This window comes from Podarcis melisellensis (assembly GCF_964234715.1).
Source record: "Podarcis melisellensis genome assembly, chromosome: 2".
NCBI lineage: Eukaryota > Metazoa > Chordata > Lepidosauria > Squamata > Lacertidae > Podarcis > Podarcis melisellensis.
The window spans coordinates 90,480,664-90,500,431 of NC_138529.1; the positions used below are offsets into that span (position 1 = coordinate 90,480,664).

The window sequence follows — 19,768 nt, forward strand, 5'->3', positions numbered from 1 at the left end:
TTTTGTAGTTGTGTGGAAAACACTAATAAAATTTACTAATAATAATAATAAAAATCACCGCCTTTCGGATATTCCCCCCTGGACGTCAGTTCCACCTTTGAAATCCTGGTAATGTCTGTAAAAATCCAGACGTATGGCAGCCCTAGCTTAAAGGCACTCTCTTGTAATTATTAATCCACATGGTTGAGACATGAGAACGTAAGAGCCAACTTGCACAAGCCAATGGCCCATCTAATTCAGCATGACATTCTCACAGTAGCCACTCAGATGCCTATTGGGAGCCCCAAAGCAACAGCACTATCCCACTCCTGCAGTTTCCAGACTTTGCTATTCAGGAGCACACTCCCTCCAACAGTGAAGGTAGAACATAATCAGCAGGGTTGGTAGCCACCTGGATTTATCTAATCCTCTTCTAAAGCCATCCAAGTAGATCACCACCACTACTGCATGTGGGAGTTGATTTCATAGTTCAACTATGTGAAGAAGTACTTTCTTTTGTCTTCCTCAAATCTTCCATCATTGAGTTTCATTGAATGGCCACACAGTTTAGTATTGTTATGAATTTGTGGTGTTAAAACTGGGACCAGATCTGTGTGTTTTAAGACACTTCTAAATCCCTGGAACTAGTAAGTGTTAGAATTCAAGGCTTCTAATTCTGGGAAGTGGCCAGACCACTATAATCTCTGGATCCAGCAAAGTGTTAGAATCCAATCAAGCCTTGGGCTGTTAAATAGAGTGATAGACTACTTTAATCCCTCAATTCAGCAAGTGTTAACAGCTAATTAAACCAAGCTAGCCTCCTGGTTGGTCCCCCCTGGTTGGGGGACGCAGGTGGCGCTGTGGGTTAAAGCCTCAGCGCCTAGGACTTGCCGATCGAAAGGTCGGTGGTTCGAATCCCTGCGGCGGGGTGCGCTCCCGCTGCTCGGTCCCAGCGCCTGCCAACCTAGCAGTTCGAAAGCACCTCCGGGTGCAAGTAGATAAATAGGGACCGCTTACCAGCGGGAAGGTAAACGGCGTTTCCGTGTGCGGCTCTGGCTCGCCAGAGCAGCGATGTCACGCTGGCCACGTGACCCGGAAGTGTCTCCGGACAGCGCTGGCCCCTGGCCTCTTAAGTGAGATGGGCGCACAACCCCAGAGTCTGTCAAGACTGGCCCGTACGGGCAGGGGTACCTTTACCTTTACCTTTAGCCTCCTGGTTGATGAGCCATTAAAAAGACAAAGCATCAAAGAGCTCGTGAGAGATGGCAAATGGGTGGATAAAGCCAGAGTTTAGAGTAGAGAGTCAGAAGCAATCGGAGTTGGAATCTTAGGTTAGGAAGGAGTTATGTGACTGGGAAATGAAAAGCAGTAGGCAGAGCACGATGTTTCATGTCTGTTTGGATCCAAGGCTACACCCATGGCTGAAGCAAGACTTTCTTGGAGTGTTAATGCCATGAACCCCTCCATTGTAGGCTCAGGTTGTACAGGGTTAGTCCTTTAAAAGAGGCCCCGTGGATACAGAGTACACATGTTCCAGTGTGTTTCTTTTAAAAGACTCACCCTGTATATATGGGTGAATAGATTCAGGTAGGTAGCCATGTTCATCTGATGCAGTTGACATATATATATAAATTGTCCGGTAGCACCTTAGAGACCAACTAAGTTTGTTCTTGGTAGAAGCTTTCGTGTATCTGAAGAAGTGTGCATGCACACAAAAGCTTATACCAGGAACAAACTTAATTGGTCTCTAAGGTGCTACTGGACATTTTTTATATATTTTTAAAATATATTTCATATGTGTAAATAGTTAGACCTTAAGAGGAGTATGAGGGTATGGCAGCGGTGGTCTTGCACAGAAGTTTTATGCATAGTACTGACAACAGTACGAGGGGGGTAGGCAAGAATTAAGAGCTTTTGGTGTTAAAAATCACACCTACTGTTTCACTCTCAATATATGAAAGCACACTATCTCTATCTATTGAACTAATTTCCTTTTGTTGTAAAGGCAGTTGCACCTGCACTCTTAATCTCTCTCTTTGACAAGCTGCCTAAAATGTTCAAAGCCCTAATTCTTTGGGATTTTGTGCCTTCAAATCATGTTTTCATGTAACTGGAATAGGAAAGACAGAAAAAGGGAAAAAGCTTTCAGCAGCATCTGCTGAATATCCTGATATATCACATCAATGTTGCACATAACCTCTGGTTTCCCGCTCACATCAGAAATAACTCTTTATGTAAGAGCAAAATACAAGCTTCTTCTAACTAAAGATTCCCTTTAGCGCAGAGTTATTGGCATATCAACATTTTAGGAGAAGAATAACTTGTGTTACCGCAGGAGAGCAATGGAGGAAAATTTGGATCACATCTAAATGTATGCATGTTGTATTGTCCTATAGAGCAATCCTAAGCCCATTTACTCAGTATTCTGTCCCATTGAGCTTCATGGGCATTAAGCAACCCACGATAGCTTGATTTCCTTCTCTTAATGAAAGATACCATTTGTTCCAGTTGGAATGTTGTTCATACACTACAGAAAGAAAAACACCAAACATGCTTTTGATGTGACTGTAACATAACAAGTTGTGCATTCAACATACAAAGTTTTTTTCTTCCAATGAAATACCCATCCATAGATTGTTGGTTTGGTTGTTTTTTGTTTGTTTAATATATAAACCAACTGTGACTAAAACTCACATTTGATAAAATAGATTTTTTAGGAAAAAAATGAAATCTAATTTGACCCAGAGACCCACAATTTTATATAAGATTGGATATATTTTATGTCAAAACATAATCACCCATTAAAGCTGGTGATGCAACTAAAAAGATACATTATTGCGATTGTTCTAAAAAAAAATAAACAGAACAAAAACTATAATTTATTATACTTCTGTCTTCATTCTATGCCAGGTGTTGGTGGATTACACAGAAAAAAATTAAGTTTTCTTTAAAAGTTTCTACTAAATATAATAAAAGAGCAATTAACATTTAGTTTGTTACATTGAAAAAGTGTACACACTTAATTGCTTTGTTAGCTTTACCTAAGTCTCTTCAGCTATAAAAAAAGAAAAAAAAACCTGTTGTTCATAGTCAAAAAACATTCAAATCAGTTGATACAACATTACAGTACAGCCAACTAACATTGTTCAAAATCTTGTCATTTTATCTCAAGTAAAAGAGTCCTTAGACCAGATTATGACAAAGCTGGTTTAATGTATTTTCAAGTTGGTCGAGTTAAGATTTTGCAGGACACTGTACTTTCTGTTGATGGCTTCAGAAGAAAGGGGTCATGCGACTTGTAAATCAAAGGGCAACCCCAGCCTTCCATTCCCCACCCCGCAATCGTTAGAACAGCATTGTTAAATTAAGCAGAACTAAAAAAAATTGGAAGCTAAGTGAAGCTGCCATTTGTGTGTGTCAAAACAATTGCGATACGCTATACTAAAAACATTTTGAAATATCCACCTGTCCTCACCACTCTGCCACAAAACCAGCAAAGTCAAAAAAATACAAAAGTCTTCAAACTTGTCACTTTTGCAGAATAAAGCAAAAAAGTCTTTGTGCTCCTTACTACCAGAAGCAAAATACCATCTGAGTTACCACATATAATAGCTTCTGGACGTGTCCACTTGAGTTGGCTTGGTTTCTGCAGTGCCCTCCTTGTCTTTTTCACTGTCACCTTCCCAGAGGTTAATAAGTGGAGGATATAGTTCATTCAGAGGGATGGAGGAGGTCTTTTGCATATACTTTTTCAGTGAATGGTGGTAGTTTTTCCTCTTAAACCTCTTAGCAACATAGACAGAAACAGAGGCAAGACTAATAACAGCAAACATGGATCCCATGACTGCAGCCAGAGCTGTGCTTGTTTCTTGGTCAGTAATCTCAAGGGAAAACGCTGCATTTTTTGTTGTAACGTTAACACAGGACTTTTGAGTTTGCTGATGGATGTTAGATACAGTGAGACAGACTTCGTAATCTGTGGAAGGTTGCAAGTGTGTGAGGTTGTATTCATGCACATCCACCGGGACCCTAGCAGTATAGGTAATGTGAGGATTATCAATCTTCATTGTAGCGGATGACCATTTCAAGTTGGACGTCATTACGTTAGAGTTAACCTTCCAAGACACCAAGATTGAGTGAGATTCTGCTTGTTTGACATATATTTTCAGAACTTGAGTACCATCCAGCAGTGTTCCATTCACTCTAATTGTAGCTACTCTTGTATCTGCTCCTTCTATGTTTTGAGCCACACATGTGTACCTCCCTGAATCCTCGGTCTGAATATTTGATATTTCCAGAGTCCCTTCACTGCTAAGTTTGTATTTGTCCGAAAGGGTTTCAGCAGTTATTTTATTCCCAAGTGGAGTTACCCAATAAATTTCAGGTTCTGGCTCTGCCATAGCCCGACAATCCAAGAAGACAGTCATGCCGATGTCCAAATTCAAATGATTTGGAAATGTGTCATGAGAAATCATTGGAAGACATTGCTCACTGGAATCCTGTATTAACACCTCCTTGACTTGCTGCCCTCTGTATTCTGGTGGCATAGCACAGAACATTGATAAGGGCTCCATGAAACGGATATTAGTCTTGTTTGAGTTTATCCAGTGGATGACACAGTCACACCTGAGGGGATTACTGTGAATGCTGATCTCACGCAAGTTTGGCAGGGATTCCACTGTTTTTTGGTAGACTGCATTCAAGGCATTATTGTTGAGCATCAGGCTTTCCAGAGCAGGAACATCCCGAAATGCTAAACGATGTATATAAGATAACTTTGGGTTGTTCGTTGCTTCAAGCTTGGTAAGTTCAGGAAGATTGTCTAGTGCATACCTGTCAACAGAGACCAGCTCTCCCATATTGTTGATTCCAAGTTCTTTCAACCGAAGCATGTTTTTGAAGTCTCCTTCTTGGATTTTGTGGATTGGGTTTTTGTTAAGATCCAAAAATTTTAAATTTGGAACTTTCTCAAGTGCAAGCTGAGGAACTTTAACTAATCTGTTGTCATAAAAGGAGAGACTTTCAAGACTATCCAAGCCTACTAGAGCATTTCCAGGGATGTCAGTCAGATACATACCAGCCAGAACCAGACTTCTTAAATTTGAGAGTGGCTTGAAATTCATATCTAATATCCCAATGACAGGATTTTCCCCAATCATCAGAATTTCCAAGTTGGGTGTAGAATCAAACCAGCGACTGTCAATAACTTTTAATTTGTTGGAATTAAGATGAAGTCTTAAAAGGTTCTTCAAGCCTGAGAACGCATTTGCAGAAATGGTACTGATTTGGTTATGGTTTATATAAAGTTCCTGAAGATTGCACAGATCCTGTAAGCAGTAATCTGTCATCTCCGTGATCTGATTCTCCTCCAGATGTAAAGTAGTGAGCTGAGTAAGATTTGACAGCCCCACATCTTTTATACTAGTAAAATTATTCTGCGAAAAATCCAGTTCTGTTAAATTGAAAAGCTGTTGGAGCTCATCAGTGGTCTTGGCAATGTTGTTGCTTTGCAAGAGAAGAACTTGAGTATCACTGGAAAGATTACTGGGGATTTTTGTTAAACGAAGATCATTGCAGTCAACTGTTGTAGCTTCTCTATAGGTCGACTGGGGTGTAAACCACGGCCTTATCTCACAGACGCACAATTGTGGACATTCATTATTCGGTATGGAAGATGCACTAAATTGATTTATGAGTAATCCCAGAACCAAATGGCAAACCCTTAATGTAAAATTAATCCCAGCCATAGCGGTTTCCTAGTAGGTTCTTCTGGTTTACTACTTGCAAGTACTAGTAGATCAAATGCTTAGGCATTCAAAAGATGGAAGATGTTCTTGTTATTTTCTTGTGAACAGTTAGCGATGCGATGTCTCTTCACCAAGCCTAGTTCTTTCACTTTACGGAAACTATGTTCCTCAATATATTGGGATACATCTGAAAAGAAACAAACAGATATGAAATGCATGCCATGTAGTTCCTAAATTAAAGCCTTCTGTCTTCTGGAGACTTTATTTTCAGTACACTATCATTAGAGCTTTTCTATATGCAGCCAATATTGATTTAATGAACTTCTAAAAATGCCTGACTATTACAAATGTTCAAAATTGCCATTCAAATATTCAGCGGTTTTCTCTTAATCATAAACAGAACAGACAACATTTGGATTGGAGTTCAATGTCGTAAAATATTTCCCCAACAATGGTACTTCACTGGTATCTCTCCCCATACCGATTCTGGTCCCTCTTGACTTTGTTTACTCATGTAAACGGAACTGCTTCTAACTGCATAGGATGACAATTTTGAGTAGTCTCCAGTGACATGATTGGGGAAAGGGGTTGTAATTCAGTAACAACAGAGCATCTGCCTTGCATGCTAAAGTTCCCAGGTTCAACTCCAAGCATCTCCAAGTAGGGCTGGGAGAGACTCCTGCCTGAAACCCTGTCAGTCATTGCAGACGGTGTTGAACTATATGGACCAATGGTCTGACTTACTAGGGGCAGCTTCCTGTGCTAATGTTGTGCTTGCTTGAGCGGCCAGATGTTAACATATGGAGATGCATCAGATATATAACAAAACATAAGTTTCTATGGAGCTACTGGACCATGGATAAAGGAACCTCTGTTCCTCCAGCTGTTGTAGGACTTTAACTCTTCACCATCCCAGCCAGCAAAGCCAGTAGTCAGGGGTGATGCGAGTTGCAGTCTGACAACATCTGGAGGACCAGAGTTTGCCCATCCCTCTACTAGTCCATAGTTATGTATTTCCAATCCACGAACACACACACAGTTAATAAATACTGTACAAATGAGGGATGCCCACTGACAAGATTTCCTTCCAACCCAATTCAGAGCATTAGAAAACAGTCTGCCTTGGTCCTAGTGCTTCATAGGTTGCCCAATTCAGCTTAGGGTCCATATCTCCATTTCCCTGCCTATTCATTCCGGGAAATCAAAAGACGGCAATAACTTTGTCAGGAGTGGATAACATTTACAGGAGTAGTATTCCTCCACAGTGGATAAAGCCAGCCCAATTAGAGGCAAATAGGTCCAGGACCCTGTTTATGCCAAGGACCTTTAAATGTGAATATTATCTATAACTTCTTTATTTTTAGGTAGAAATGGATAGATTTTGCAGCCACTCACATCTTCAGAGGGAATGAATCCCGCAAAATTTCAGCTGGAGTGGTTCTCCCATTGCAGTTTTGTGTTGGTTAAAAAAAAAAAGGAATCACTTGACCTCCCCATACATTTTGTGGGCAATTGGTCTGAAAACTTCAGACATGAGAGATGTGCCCCCTGGGTAAAGAACCTACCAAACTGCAGGCAAATAAACCTAGTGGGGTGCTAGGCACCTTCAAAGCTGATTTTGGGGAGGATTCATTTTCTGGGTGAAATCATTTGCTCTGAATACATGCCTGACCTGTCAATCACATCTGATTCTCCCTCTGCTTTCTCCCCACTTTGCTGCTTGCTGTGACTTCCCAACAACATCCCACGTGGGTGTGATTCTCTGTACAGTAAACTGCAAGAAATTACTATTGCTTTGAGCAAACAACTGCAGCATTTTGATGTCTGGATCATCAAACTTGTGTAACTTTTTACAGATCCCTCTTCATTTCTAGCAAGACCAAAGTCCCTCCAAGGCACTGTCTCAGGATTCAATATTTGTCCAGATGTGATGCACACTCTATGCACGTTGCATGTACGCAATATTTGTGGTAGACTTAAACTGGCTATTTTGTTTCTACCCAAAAAGGAAATCAGCATCATTTTGCAAATTCAGTGCGCTCTCTCTCTCCCCCTCTCATCATCTAAGCCAATTCTCAAGGGTTCCATATTCAGCCACTCCCCACTGTACATGCAGAGAAATTCATCTCATAAATATGAATGGGAAGCTTCTATAGATGTTGGGTGCTAGATGACTCCTAATAACTCTGTTAATCCACAAAGTATTTTTCTTCCTTTCAGATATCATTCACTAGTTTACAGTAATTGATTCCATGAATATAACTTCTATTCAGCAAGGAGAATGGTTGTTCTCAATTATGTGCTCAAAACTGCTCTGGCTATATCTGTTTATGGAGACTTATCTTATACAAAGCCTATAGTAAAACATATAAAGCACAGCAAGGTTCAGGATAAGCCGCAAATTTAAATCGATTCTGGTGTTAATATTTATATCCTATCAACTGCATATCACATATTGTGCAACTGTACATTTCTGTACAGAATAGCAATTATTAAGCATTTCATTATTTTTATGTCAATAATCTGAATACCACTTAATCACAGTCTTCTCTAAGCAGTGTACAGGAGACCCAAATGAGTTAAAACTAAGCCTGCTGGAATAAAAAAAAGTATTCAGTAAGTACCGGAAGTTCAGCAGGGAGGGAGCCTATCTGTCCTGAACCGAAAGAGAGTTCCACAAAAATGGGCCCACTCTGAATGTGTGGCTCCTTTTGTTTCTTAAAATAAGTGATCTCTTACAGAAGGAAAATGTAATGTTCTTTTAACTGGGAAAATGTTCTTTATGAATAATGTGCATACTAGGTTTTTCTCTCTCTCTCTCTAAACAATGGCTAGAAGTGATTGATTGTACATATCTATTAATGAAAGTCTGTTTCAGTTTTAACACAGTAAATTGCAATTGCTTTCACATGCCGTGCTCCATTTTAATTTTTGCACTCAGGTGAACTGCTGTTCAGACTGGAGTGCAAAAGCAGTTTAGAAGGAGGAGAGTAAGTCAGAAATCATGGGGGAGAGAGGAAAAGAAAGAAAAAAGAAGTGAACTCTACACTGGACTTTTGAGTACTTTTATAAGTGCACTTTTGGCCTTTTAATGTATTAAGTCTCTGGTCTGTAGTCTGAAATAAAAATCTAGATGCCAGTTTACCTAGCCAACTTTCATTTAGCAATGAGTCTATAGGAAGGAGGCTAGGTTTCACAAATACACTGCACTACAGATATGGCACCAAAACGTCTGCTCAGGATGATGCTGATCTGTGGCAGACTGCATTATGTTGTTTTTGTTATTTGTATACCACCCTTCATTTGAAGATCACAGGGTGGTTCATAACATAAAAATACAAAACGAGAACACAAAATGCATAATAAAACAAAAACAAAACATCTCCCACAAACACATTTTAAGGGACATATAATGTTTAATCAGCTAAAGTCCTGAAACGTTCTTGTCTATTGCCTAAAGATATGTAATGAACGCACCAGGCGAGCATTCCGCAAACAGGGATCCAATGCAGAAAAGGCCTGTTCTTGTGTTGCCACCCTCCAGGCCTCTTATGCAAGGGGGACACAAAGAAGGGCCTCAGATAATGACTGCAGGATCCAAATCAGTTCATACGGGTAAAGGCAGACCTTGAAATAAGGATTTTGAAGGCAAGTGCATGCCTATAATGGTAGGCAGTGGTTCAAAGTGGATTAAAACATTGCTTTGTTGCAGAGTTGTTGCAAAAATCAAATGGGAAAAGTGATGCTGTTCTCTACTGTCCAAAAAGTGGTATTGTATTACTAGGAATCTTGTGGTATAAATAATAATTACAACTCTGGCTCAATGCGAGTAAAGGTAAAGGTACCCCTGCCCGTACGGGCCAGTCGTGTCCGACTCTAGGGTTGTGCGTCCATCTCACTTAAGAGGCCAGAGGCCAGCGCCGTCCAGAGACACTTCCGGGTCACGTGGCCAGCGTGACGAAGCTGCTCTGGCGAGCCAGCACCAGCACAGCACACGGGAACACCGTTTATCTTCCCACTATAAAGCGGTACCTACTTATCTACTTGCACTTGGGGATGCTTTTGAACTGCTAGGTGGGCAGGAGCTGGGACCGAAAGAAAGGAGCTCACCCCGCCACGGGGATTCGAACCGCCGACCATGCGATTGGCAAGTCCTAGGCACTGATGTTTTACCCACAGCGCCACCCGCATCCCCTCAATGCGAGTAGTGATCTTCATAATGTAAATCTCACTTGACAGGAGGACAGGAGGGAGGAATACTTGGCCCCAACACTCATTGCTGACTTCATGGAAAAAAAAGATTGATAAAGTCTGGAATGTGATCAACCAGATGCCACAAACAAGACACAAGTGTAACAGCATTCTTGTCACTTGTGATTCCTGGCAACTGGTATAAGAGGCACACTGCCTCTCAGACATCTTAGCAAGTAGCCACAGATATCCTTATCTGCCATGAGATTATCTAATCATCTTTTAAAGCTATCACATCTTGTTTGAGCAAATTCCAGTGCACTGTTGTGAAGAAGTACTTCCTTTCGTCTGTCCTGAAGCTTCATTGAATGGTCCGAGGTTCTAGTATTATGAGAGAGAAAGACACCTCCCTACCCACCTTCTCTACCCCATAATTTTACACACCCAAATCATGTCCCCTCTTGCTCACATTTCTCTAAACTAAAAATACCCAAGCGCTGCAGCCTAAGAGAACTACTCTTAAGAGAATTGCTCCAGCCCCTTCATCATTTTCATTTTGCTTTTCTGAACCCTTTCCAACTTTAAAATATCTTTTTGGAGGAGCTGTACACAGTATTCCAAGTGTGGCCACACTTGTACAACGGCACTGGCAGTTTTATTTGTAACCTTTTCCCCAATGATCCTGAACACGCAATTCATCTTTTTCACACAGCTGCTGCACACTGCGTTGACATTTTCACTGTGTTATCTAGGAAGACCCCAACATTTCATTCCTCGTCAGCCACCACTTCAACCACAAGCGTATGTATGAAATCTCAATGGTTTTGCTCCAATTTGCATCTTTTTACACTTGCTTACAGTGAATTCTGCTTGCCATTTTACTGCTCATTTACCCAGTTCTTTAAATATTTTCAGATGGATGCCATCCAGACCCAGTGATCTACCAATTTTTAATTTGTCAGTGAGACCTAGAACTTTGTCTTTTGTCACTTCTATTTGTTTTTGTTCCTAAGGCTCTCCTCTTGCAGAAGTTAGCTCAGGTAGATCTGCCCTACATCCTCTGCTGTGAAGACAGATGCAAAAGATTTCATTCAGCTCCTCCAAAATCTCCTTTAGCACACTTTTGACTGCCCTGTCATCCAAAAGTCCATCTGCCTCTTCCTATCCAGCTTCCTGCCTCTAATGTACTTTTTTAAATGGTTGGTCATTCATATGTTCTTAACAGTGTGCTCTTTGAATTCTTTTTAAAGTATCTCTTATTGTTTATTGAAAAGTCTTTTCCAATGTCTATGTTCTTTAATTACAGCAGGAACTAGTTTCTAACTGAACAAATACAAAGTTGAAGACTTCTCTGCTACTAAAACTTTGTGGTCACGATCAGTGAGCTGGCAAGGAATAATAATAAAATAATAATAATAATAATAATAATAATAATAATAATAATAATAACAATTTATTTATACCCCACCCATCCGACTGGGTTTCCCCAGCCACTCTGGGTAGCTCCCAACCAAATATTAAAAACATAATACAGCATTAAACATAAAAAACTTCCCTACATCTATACATTTCCCCCCATATAGACACTATATGATAATATTAATGAATACTATATGGCAAGTTTCAAACAACTGAAGTGGGCCATCATAAAGTTAGATTTTGGGCACAAAATTATTTCAAAAGCAATTGTTTTGCTAGTTACCCATCTTTGGGAGAAATTTAAAGAAACAAGATAATCAACTGCTAATAACCTCTCTCTCTCTTTTCCCCTGTACACACCACCAACCCCTAACCTTAATTAGAGCTTTGTAATTTGTTTTTACAGAACACACAGTAATAATAAAGAGTCAAAACCATCCATACAATACATTATCAGCACACAAGTCCTGAGGGTTGCTGAGATCCTCAGTACAGGCACACACACAGGACCTGCCTGTGAATGGCAAGAAAGAAATAGGTCATTTCAAAACAGAAGAAACAACATAATCACAACTCGATACAACATTCTACACAAATCCAGTCACTGAAACCACTCTTCGATTGCCACTTGCTCACACTTTGATTACACTAAATTAAAATACAAATAACAAAAAAGGGAAATAAAGCAGCTTCAAAAATTATGTTAAGATATTGAAAATCTATCTATAACTGTCTGGTTAGAGCCCAGGATGAGGAAGTCTATATTTTCAAATATTATTGCATATTGTTTTATAACACATAATATTCATTAAGGGCTAGGGAGAAAACAATTACACAAAAAAGGAACATAGTTTGCATTGGCTGCATTTGAAATCCGGTCTCGGTTTGCAAAGGCTAATAGAGTTTTCTTCAGGGGGATCATCTGTGAAATTATTAGACAATTTATTTGAATAATGGTGTATTATGCTAAAGAGCGGGAGTTCTGATGTTTGAACACTCTGGCCAACATGATTGTTAATGTAATTATTTGTACTGTTGTTGATGCTATTGAAATGGCCTCTGGCTAAAGCAATTAAAGAAACTGTATAATTTCACATGGCAGTTGTTTGTATCAAGTTGGTTTATGCAAGCTGATTCAGAAAAGCAATTACTCACAAAACAATGTATGGAACTGCTTTAACAGATTTCAGGAAATAAATAAGAGAAAACTCTTTTGTCTAAAAGGCTCCGAAAAGATAGATTTAGACCAAACACCACAAAATTGATCCATGGGAAATGAAATAGGGAACAGCCTTTGCTTATCTACCTTCCTCTTCATCCTTGTTTTCGAGGAAAGAAAGGAACAGATCCAATAATGAACTCAAAATAAACTGGACATTAGTATTTCCCCATTTATCCAAGAGAAAATTGAAGGGTAGAATTGAAAACCATTACAAAACTGTATTTCTCTTTCTCTGTAATATCTGAATCAGGAGCCACTGAGCAAGCCCTGGGCTAGTGTCCAGATACAGTGATGGGTTGGATGGGAGCTAATAAACTGAGTTTGAATCCAGACATGTCAGAGGCTCTGTGGATGAGTGGTTTTTGGGTCCAGGAAACTAGTATGTTGCCTGCTCTGGATTGGGCACACTTTCACTGGAAGAACAGGTCCATAATCTGGGGGTGCTCTTAGATCCAAGCTCTGCTGCTGGAGGCACAGGATTCTCCAGTGTCTGGAATAACCTTCTGCCTGTTTTGGCTGGTAAAACAGGCATGGTTGTTTCTGGATTAGGATGGCATGACCACTAATCATCCATACATTGATCATCTCAAGGTTGGATTACTGCAATGTGCTCTATGTGGGGCTACCATTGAGGGTGGTCCAGAGGCTGCAGATTGTGCAGAACTCAGCAGCTAGAGTGCTTGTGGGGGGCAAACTACCATTGACATATAACAGCTCCCCCCTTTTTTTTGCAAGATTTGCATGGGCTGCTTACCTGCTACTGGACCAAGTTCAATATAAGGCTTTACAAGGACCTATAAAACTCAGGATCAGGTTACTTGGAATACCACCTTATCCCTTATATACCCAGTACATCCTTGTATTCTGTAAGAAAGCTTTCTCCTTGGAAGTCCCAAATCAGAGGATTTTAGTGACCACTGTGAGAGAGCAGATGCTAGACAAGATTAATCTTTGGTCTGATCGCCAGGGCTCCTCTTATGTTAAAGCCTCTGTGTTATTACTTTTATTGGACCATGTAAGATTAATGTATTGTCAGCACAGCAACTTTTGTGCTTCTTTCTCTGCGGCAAGTTCTTATATCTGGAAGTCTTAAAATGCAGCTACTGCATACTGGCATTCTGCAAAAGTCAACCAGGGAATTGCAACATTGCCCCTTTCTGTCATTCTCTAGCTATGTATATGTCATTAGCAAAGCATTACCAAATCATATTAGAAACTTAAAAAATAATAAGTGCTTGCAAATAATGGGCTGTCAAATTATCTACTATACCAGATTGCTTTTTGGTTTTGCTTTCAGTGGAAATAAAATATGCCCTTGTTTAAAGACTATGGGGTAAAATGACAAGACAAATGTAATTGTGTAATTGTTGACTTTACTATGAAGAACCACCTTCAACTACTGTGCATGGGTGCTGTGCTAGCTTCATGTTTCTTATATTGCTAGGTTCCAAGTGGTAGGTAGCACAGCTCACAAATTTAGCTATCAGATGCAATCAGGAACTCGTTCTTTCCTATTGCACACAACCAAGAAAGTGCTCAGTTTTGTGCCTTACTCTTTCCCACTTTAACTAACCAACATGATTCATAGCGCAGCCAGTAGATAATCATACAGAACGTCTGTCCACTCAAAAGCAAGGAGACTCTGAAATATATGCATTGTATTTACATGAAATACTGTAGTTTAAGTTGCGTAATGACCGGCTTGGATCTTAAATCGCTTCTCTGTTCACGTAAGGGACATGATTACTGTATTTTTCGCCCCATAAGGCGCACCGGCCCATAGGACGCACCTAGTTTTTTTTTTGGGGGGGGAATAAAGGGGAAAAAATTTCCCCCAGGCGCAGGGCTGGGGCAGGGGATGCCCGAGCTTCCCCCGACCCCAGCCCCCAGAACAGGCTGCTATCCGCAAGCCTAGGGAGCCCGGTGGGAAGTCGCGCCAGTCTCCCCAGGCTTGCGGATATCTGTCCCCTGAGCTTGTGGGGCTGGCGCTGGGGAGAAGCGCGCTTCTCCCAGCGCCAGCCTCCAAACCAGGTCAGGGAATAGCAGGATGGCGGCGCTCCAGGCTTTGGGATGCAGGCTGCTATCCGCAAGCCTTGGGAGCCAGAAGGGAACTCCCGCGGAGCTCCCAAGGCTTGCGGATAGCTTCCTGAAGCCTGGAGAGCGAGAGGGGTCGGTGCGCACTGACCCTTCTCGCTCTCCAGGCTTCAGCGAAAGCCTGCATTTGCCCCATAGGACGCACACACATTTCCCCTTCATTTTTGGAGGGGGAAAAGTGTGTCCTATAGGGTGAAAAATACGGTAACAAACCTTTTCCAACTGCAGCAGCTCCTTCTCCTCAATATCTAAAATATTTTTTGAGTGTCCCCCAACAGCAGCAGATTTGGGGAGAGCAGAGGGGGCTGCAGAGGAAAGGGAAAGTCAGGAAAGCTTCATTGCATGGGTGTGTCCTCTGCACCACTCAGGGACAAAAGTATGAATCAAAGCCATTATGAAAAGGCAGATCCAATGTTTTCTGTCCTGTGACTCCCGTTGCATTCACAGAAATGCCTTTTGTCCAATGTGTAAAAACTCCAGGCTGGGTTTTGTTTTCAAATTCTTAGGGTACAAGAGATTTTTTCTAAATGGGTATTTGGAACCCCACAGACAATGCCATCTCCCTGATATCAGAATCTGTTCCAGGATGCCTGATGCTTACATGCTACTATCCTGTTTGTAGTGACTTTCATTCTTCACTGCACTCTCTCTCCAGGGGCTTCCCCACTGTCTAGGAAACCCTTTGCTAGGATGCTGGACTGTAAAATCAAATTTAACAACGGTTTCTAAGTGTGCATTTATTAAATTAACATATTAATGACAAAGGCTATCGGAAAAACATAAAGCTTATGATAAATACACGTATAAACAGTTCATCCATTTTTATAGCCTTGACTCTTCAACAATACGATAGCAAAAATGAAAGCGCACAAGGATTTATATTGGTGGGGGCGCTTTCATTTTTTGCAGAACAGCTGAAAATGAGGGAGGGGGGACCTAAATGGCTCTTCCTCTTATTTACAGCTCTTCTGCAATAAATTGTTCAGTATTGCAATTAAACATAAAATAAAATGGCAAATCGCAATTGCCAGAATTCGCTACACACTGGTGCAGTCATCAGGAGAGGAACTTCCTGTTGTGCCCCATAACACTGGGCTCTGCTCCATGATGACACAGAGCAGGGCAATAGTGTAGTGTTCTGGAAATTCCTTCTGGTGCATATTAGATAGGTGTCAACCGTTTGGGCACCTGTTGAATATCTTTTTATTACATCAGGCCTTCCCAGAAGGCTAATCTGGGCCTGGATGCTTTATTGTTTATATACTGTTAATTTTGAAACAGTATCATGCTATTTCAATAGGCTTTCATGCAGTTTTTTATCTACTGTGTTGATCTGGTTCCTGTTTGGTATATTTGCCTTGAGGTTCTTTTGAATAGATACAGATTTTTAAAATTTGTTAATAAATAAAGATCCCTTGATTTGCTATAACTACATCATTATGGAAATTGTTATTATTATTATTAGAGGACTTGACTTCTAGAATTCAAGGTTATTTTGCTGGTTATTAAAAATCAGGTGAGTCAAAGGTGATGCCTACACATTTTCCCATTACCCGTTACTGAAAATAGTGGCAAGACCCTGATGTTGGGAAAGATGGAGGGCACAAGGAGAAGGGGACGACAGAGGACAAGATGTTTGGATAGTGTTCTCGAAGCTACCAGCATGAGTTTGACCAAACTGCGGGAGGCAGTGGAAGACAGAAGTGCCTGGCGTGCTCTGGTCCATGGGGTCACGAAGAGTCGGACACGACTAAACGACTAAACAACAAAAGCCTGCACCTTATCCCATAAGTCGATGTGCAGTGTCATGACTGCAACACTTACACAGCTTCCTTACATGACAGTTTATATCTTTTTTAAAAAAAAACATGAATTCAGCTTCCCACAATCTACATGCTTTTGTCTGGAAAAGACCTGAGCTACCCGTCATCTATTGTATAGCTCTGTCTTTTTAAATTAATTCCTGATTGCTTGACTGATTGCTTGATTTTGGGGGGATAATTTGTATATAACCACCAATTAACCCCGTCCATCAACAAAACTACCCCCGTTTTTCATAAGACTTCACCTGCACATTGTGCACCCACTCACCAAAGACTAATTTCTTTCTGGTGAGGAATACATGGTTGTTTCTGACTATGCACATCCTCTGCTACTTTACAAAAGCATGGAAATCTCCTGAGGTTCTCTCTCTCTCCCCCCCCTTTCCTGCTCATCTCTTGGATTAAGATAAAACAGGTGAAACTATACATATTTAGCATACTTTGTGAAACAGGAGGCATTCATCACAGTCTTCCATGGAGGAAACAGGCACATGGTGATAAAGGTTTTAAGATTTAATACCAACCCAGATTAAGGGATAAACTGAAAAATAAATACATTACAAAGCGCTGGTAGATACATATCCTCTGGGCACACCTAACTCTATGTCCATGCCCAATGAAAGTAGCACAAGCCCACTGATTTCAACAGGTGTACTCAGAGTGTGATTTCAATAGTGATTTAGTTCACCATTGTCCAAAGGTACGGTAAACATCAGCCAGGCATCCTGAGTATAATTAGGAAGTGTTACCAGCACAACTGAAACCACATTTGTTTTGCAGAATACCTGCATAGGTGTAAGTAGCACCTGTGTGCATCTGTCTGCTTCACTCATCAACCCTACCTTGCTTAAGATACTTACCTCCCTCCCTTCACACCTCACCAAACCTCCGAAGCTCACCTGGGCCTCCCGCCTGCCCGCTCTGCCTTCTGTGTCAGAACTTTGTAACTTTGCCTCCAAATTTTGTCTGAGCAAAGCAGGCATCTTGAACAGAAATTGGTACAAATGCTACAACCTAGGGGAAATGTCATGCCTGCTGTACATAATCAACACAGGCCAAATAATGCAATGGCTTAAACTGACGTCCTGGAGGAAGTTATTTGAAGAGGCCTTCTACCAATGTGAAAATATTTACTGCTGCATTTTGCCACTTGCCAACATGGACATACACATCATTTGTAGGTTTGAAACAGTGATAAAAAGGGTATTCTGTGAAGGTAACAAACTTCTGTGCATTCATTTGGGAACAGCACATACAACTGACAGTACTCAAGTTGAGTGTATTTTTCTTGTTTGCTTGGCTTTAAATCACTGCAATCTCCATATATTCTAGAAATACCCGATATAGTGGCTTACAAACCAGCTTAGCTTCATTAAGGTTTAAAGGATCCGGTCTGAACCTAGATGGGAAACCAGGTGGGAATTCCTGTTTGCCACCACCTTGAGTTTCCCAATGGAAGCAAAGGCAGCCAGGATATGCGTACTACAATAAAATAAAGTAAATAGACCTACTTTTAAAAGAGGCTATGTTCTGCAGAAGAGATCTATCATTAATCTTTTATACCAAGAAAACAGCACTTGCCCTGGGAGCTCAAGAGTAAAGGGGTGTATGGGGAGGACTGCCATGGCTATCCTTGTGCAACTTGTCTGTTTCACTCTACGTAATAGGGGTTTCAGCTCTGAATAACAACCCTGGAAACTGAACTGGAGGTCCAGGTGTTTTGGACTAGAGTTCCCAACATCCCTAAACATTAGCTATGTTGGTTGGGGCTGATTGGAGTTGTAGTCCAAAATATCTTGAAGGTACTAATTTGGGGAAGGCTGCTCTTTAACATGACTTGATTGTTTGCTGATGCTTAACACCTGATGCAACAGTGCAAACCTATTTGTTGGAGGACAGAGTTTTGTGTACCACATATCCTGGCCTGCACTCTGTAAGGTAGCCTGCTGTCCTCAAGTGTGGTGGATTACACTGTCCTGTTACCACAGGGAAGGTTCAACTGCCTGTCCAGTCATTCTCTATATGTGAAATGGGGGGTGAAGATGCCATCCTGTCCTTTGCTTTAGACAATGTGTGTGTGTGTGTGTGTGTGTGTGTGTGTGTGTGTGTGTGTGTGTATAATGGTTCATTGTCATTCTGGGGGGAAAGTGATACGTGGGGTGCCACAGGGTTCTGTCCTGGGCCCCCTTGTTGTTCAACATCTTTATAAATGACTTGGACGAAGGAACTGAAGGGATGCTCATCAAATTTGAGGAGGACACCAAGCTAGGAGAGGTAGCTAATGTCACTGAAGACAGAATCAAGATTCAATATGACTTTAACAGATTGGAGACCTGGGCCAAAACTAACCAAATGAATTTCAATAGGGACAAATGTCAGGTTCTGCACTTAGGCAGGAATAACCAGCTGCATAAATATAAGATGGGGGACACCTGGCTTGCCAGTAGTACTTGTGAAAAGGGTCTAGGGGACTTAGTGGCCCACATGCTTAACATGAGTCAACAGTGTGATGCAGCAGCCAAAAAGCAAGAAAACAAACAGAAACCAATGCTATTCTAGGTTGCATCAACAGTAGTATAGTGTCTAGGTCAGTGGAAGTTATAGCACCACTCTATTCTGCCTTGGTCAGACCCAACCTGGAGTACTGTGCCCAGTTCTGGGAACCACAATTTAAGGAGGATATTAATAAGCTGGAATGTGTGCAGAGGAGGGTGACAAAGATGATCAAGGGTCTAGAAACCAAGCCATTGAGGGAACTGGGTATATTTAGCCTGAATAAGAGGACACTGAAAGGACAAACAATAGTCATCTTCAAATATCTAAAGGGCTGTCACATGGAAGATGGCACAAGCTGGTTTTCTCCTGCTCTGGAGGATAGAACCTGAACCAATGACTTCAAGTTACAGGAAAGGAGATTTCAACTCTGTCAATAGAGGTTTTTAAGCAGAGGGTGGATGGCCATCTGTCATGGCTGCTTTAGTTAAGAATCCTGCATTGCACAGAGTTGGATTAGATTGCCCTTGAGATCCCTTCCAACTCTACAGTACAATTCTATGATTCTATGCTACTTGCGTAGCCAGAGTCCTAATCTGACAATGCATGGCAGCACCTTACTCAATGCATGTCTACTTAAGGCCTGTCCCTGGTTTTGCTGTTCTATCATTTCTCAGTAGTTGAGAAGCACTCCGGTGGATTCACAGTGAGGTGCCTTCACTTAGAAAATTGGTAGCTTTTCATGAACCTTCTATTTAAACGTGACAGTTACCTACAGCTGTCTACTTATGAAACCATGT

General features: G+C 41.1%; 2 protein-coding genes across 2 annotated transcripts in view; both read right to left on the bottom strand.

Moving 5' to 3' along the window:
- LOC309365082 (histone-lysine N-methyltransferase SETMAR) overlaps positions 1-19,768 on the bottom strand; it is a 307,480-nt gene that overhangs the window by 190,395 nt on the left and 97,317 nt on the right. The window lies entirely within an intron of this gene.
- Positions 2,622-19,768, bottom strand: part of LRRN1 (leucine rich repeat neuronal 1) — a 29,550-nt gene continuing 12,403 nt past the window's right edge. The window contains exon 2 of the mRNA XM_081901906.1: positions 2,622-5,913. Coding sequence (XP_081758032.1) covers positions 3,576-5,726 — 2,151 coding nt within the window. The 5' untranslated portion in view covers positions 5,727-5,913 and the 3' untranslated portion in view covers positions 2,622-3,575. The remainder of the gene's footprint in view (positions 5,914-19,768) is intronic.